The sequence below is a fragment of the Micropterus salmoides genome, unplaced genomic scaffold (genome assembly GCF_014851395.1).
Source record: "Micropterus salmoides isolate LMB-PRFRI ecotype aquatic unplaced genomic scaffold, ASM1485139v1 Ms_hic_scaffold_1604, whole genome shotgun sequence".
NCBI lineage: Eukaryota > Metazoa > Chordata > Actinopteri > Centrarchiformes > Centrarchidae > Micropterus > Micropterus salmoides.
Window position 1 is genome coordinate 7,182 of NW_024040713.1, and position 3,775 is coordinate 10,956.

A 3,775-nucleotide genomic window follows, 5' to 3' on the forward strand; every position below is an offset into this window, starting at 1 on the left:
CATCATTTACCGATCGGCTACCTGATTATGAAAATAGGTAGGCTATAGATCAAATATAAGACAGTTTAGGCTACTCATGAACCTTTTGTTTGTAAAGTCAGTCACAACCAGCAGGTTAGCCTATTAATTTTTTTTTTGCTATGGAAAATGTATCTATAGGTTTAAAGTTTTAGGCGTCTATTTTACATCTTTTAAATCTTGCTCAGTTCGTATTTTATTAATGCTGTCAAAACGCATTCAGACTATCAGCAGGAAGGCCTAATAATGAAAAACTCACTTTTAAACCTTATTTAGGCCTATTTGTTTCAGCTGCACCAGTCATCCTCACTCAGAAATAGTCACATTATCTCCAGTTGACAACTACGAATGTTCCAGTCAGTGCGACTAGCCTACAATATGAAAGATTAGGCATACTGCAGTAATCAATGAACATGTTCATTGATCAGTTTTATAGGTTACATATTAAATAGTGATTACTGCAGTAATGTAGCCACAGTAAGTGTTTTCAGTGCAACTGTCCACAGAGTCACAGCATTATAACCTACCTAAAGACCGACATAGATTTTATTCTGTGCTGAGGATAAATCCCCAATGTGCGGAGATCTGTCCTTACATCGATGACAGATTAATCATAAAACGGTCATGTTCAAGATCATGTTTGGGTAAAAAACTAATAGCCTATTTAACCACGATTTTAAAATTTTTAAAGATGTAAATGCGTTCATATATGTGCTTTAATATCGACAATGAATGAGGAAATTAAACGGTGTGTCAGACAGCCGCCTCAGGCTCCGCAGGAGGGGCGGAGTCAGAGAGAAACTGACGGTTTTCCAACTTATCCTGTGAACCCAACCTCCTCCCAAGGAGGTTAGGTTCACAGTATCAGTTGCCGGAATTACTGATCTAGGGATTATCTGATCTCGCTCTCTGAAACAGAAAACGACCACCCAAACCGAGACCAAGTCAAGACCAAGACCAGAGTTTATTGAGATCGAGACAAGACCAAGACTAAGACTTTTAGGGGCTGAGAGCAGTCGAGACCAAGACCGAGGGATGGCGAGACCGGGTCAAGACCAAGACCAGTTCCCTGCATTGCATGGCACGCAATAGTGCATGTGGGTGAGTGTGTCTGTATGTGTACGTATATGTTTGTGTACATAAGCCTGTTACAGAATGTAGTTCATAGTGAGAGTGGGATACCACAACTGCGCCACACCGTCTCTGTCGCGCTGATCTGGCAGAGGTGCGCCTGTCTCCCGTGTGCCCGCCTCCTCCTGCATGCCGTCTCACCTGCGTGCCGCCCCGCTCTGCATCGGCAGCCGCGTGTGACCGTGCGTGCGCGCCCTGGCGCACCCTCGACCAGGTGAATTAGATTGAGCAATCAGAAGCTCGCACACACTTCAATCAGCGGGAGCATATAACGCAGTCATTTGGCTGGTGGAAAGGGACTGACATGACGGAATGAGCAGCACACATCCACTGCGGGGAATGAGACTTTTGATTTGACGGGCTATCGGTAAGCTCACTTGAATGTTGTTTAAATCTTTTCTGTTTAGGTGTTAATATGGGTGTGTTAAAGTTGTCGCTGCATGGTTGAAGAGAGGGAGAAACTATGTTCAAATGCATGGATATATATGGTTAAAATGTGTGGGTTTTCTACCTAATTTGTGTAAAAGAATGCTTAAATAGTAAGCCAAAATTGTTTTGTTAAAGATTAATTAAAATGCATAATTAGTTTGGTGAAATGTGAAGAATAATATTGAATTTAAATATACTTACCGTTTTGGAAATATTTACCTTGACTTGTGTTTACTGTGGAAATACCTGTTTATTCAAAATGCTTTTTATTTCTGTGTTTAAAGGTTTTTCACCTATACTGTTCAACTCCTGTTCAATTATTCAAATAAATTATTCTGAGTGAAATCCGAAGTCTGGTCCTTGTCAAGTGTGGACACCTCGCAGTTAAAAGAAACACTTGACAGTGAAAAACCGGCCTGACGGTAGGAAACCGGCCGTGACAAGTGAAGACTCCACAAGAGCCCACCACAAAGAGGGAGAAGACTCCACCTGGGGGCCTGGAGGAAATCAACTACCTGCCGTTCACCTGTCAGTCCAACAGCCAAAAAAGGCAACATGGCCGAGTCCAAGTCACTCGAAGAGCTGAAAACAGAGCGAACTACAGTAAAGAGACTTTTTTCCCGACTCACCAACCATATAACGAGGACCCACATGGAGATGTCTGTGGAGGAGCTGCAAGATAACTTCAAAAGACTCACAGCAGAGGGCGCTAAAGTGATGGATGCAAATGAGGAGCTTGAGGCTGCTTACATTGCACAGGGCAAAGGAACCGAAGCAGAGGGCGCACCTGAGTTAAGCGACCAACAGAGAGCTGACATAGAGAAGACGGAGAAAGAGTGTGAGCAGAAGTTAAAAGAGGTAAAGCACCTTGTCCAGGAGACATTATGGGCCTCATGTGGTGAAAGAGAACTGACCCTTGCTCTAAAAGCTGCAGAGGCAGAGTGCGAGAACGTCTCCTCCACTCAGCCTGACACACCCCTGGAGGCATATGACTTTATGCTCCGCCATTTAGAGAGCCTGGTGCACAAAGCCAAAGAAGCGCACCAGACCTGGAACCGCTGGGCTCCACGAGCCGAGAAGCAAGATTTCAATCGTCGGCTAACGGAGCTCGAAACCCTCCTTCCCAAGCTGGTGTCGAGGAAAGCCGCCCTGATTGGAGCAGCAAGTATTAAAGAGGACAGCAACAGAGTACCTGTCACAGCCCACAGCGCAGCCCCTGTTGCAGCCATAAAGCTAAAAGCCACAGCTTTACCAAAGTTTACCGGCAGCCAGCGTGAGTATTACAGATGGAGGAAAGAATGGGAGGCTCTACAGAAGCAAGGTGAACCAACCGGATCCAAAGAGGTGAAGAAATTTCAACTACTTGATAGCCTCGACGAAAGAGTGGCCAAGGATCTACGGCTCTCTACTTACACCTCAGCAGACGAGATCTTCAGAGTCCTAGAGAACCGCTACGGAAACCAAGCCACCATCGCTATTGAGATTGTCGAGGAGCTACAAGCTATCCCACCTGTTCGTGGTAACCACCCAAGAAGAATCGTAGAGCTCATCCAAGCAGTGGAAAAGGCCCTCTATGATTTAAATGAACTGAGCAATGCAGATGCCATAAAAAACCCACTAGTAATAAAATCCATCGAGAGCAAGCTGCCAGAGTCCCTGAAGAAAGACTGGCTTACCCACGCTGCTGACCCAAAAATGCTGTAAGCCACCAGAACCGCTTTGACAAGCTACTGGCATACCTCCAATCCCAAGAGTCTATCTACGAGCAGTTAGAACAGCTGAGAGACATCGACCCTGCCAAGGAGAAGACCAGGTTTCAAACAAAGTATGCCCGAACAAGGACAACTAAATCCAGCAGTGAATTAGGAGGCTGCATCATCTGCGGGATCCAAAACACAAAAGAAAGCTCTACATCTGCAGGAGGTTTAGAACCACCACAAAGCTCCAGGAAAAGAGGGACGCAGTGCAACAGCTCGGAGCCTGCAAGAGGTGCCTCGAAATCCACAATGAACCCTGCAGAAAAACTACTTACCTGTGTGGGAATCCAGAGTGCAGAGACCAACACCACTACCTTCTCTGTCCCTTACCCAGACAGCTGTCCCAAAGACCCAAGTTTGGTCCGGTGAGAGCTGAGGGGAAAAATTACACCGAGGCCCAGGAAGAGTTTCTTTCCAAACTTTCACCTGAGCTAGCGCAG

The 3,775-nt window shown here is 45.7% G+C and overlaps 1 protein-coding gene across 1 annotated transcript; it reads left to right on the plus strand.

Moving 5' to 3' along the window:
- Positions 1-1,228: 1,228 nt before the first annotated feature.
- LOC119906453 lies at positions 1,229-3,457 on the plus strand. Its single transcript, XM_038723875.1, has 2 exons — positions 1,229-1,516; positions 1,863-3,457. The coding sequence occupies exon 2, from the start codon at positions 2,134-2,136 to the stop codon at positions 3,280-3,282; it is 1,149 nt and encodes a 382-aa protein (XP_038579803.1). The 5' UTR covers positions 1,229-1,516; positions 1,863-2,133; the 3' UTR covers positions 3,283-3,457.
- The last annotated feature ends 318 nt before the right edge of the window (positions 3,458-3,775 follow it).

What these genes read in the sequence shown, in the direction of transcription:
- LOC119906453 (XM_038723875.1), top strand. Translation starts at nt 2,134, where the DNA reads ATGGCCGAGTCCAAGTCACTCGAAGAGCTGAAAACAGAGCGAACTACA.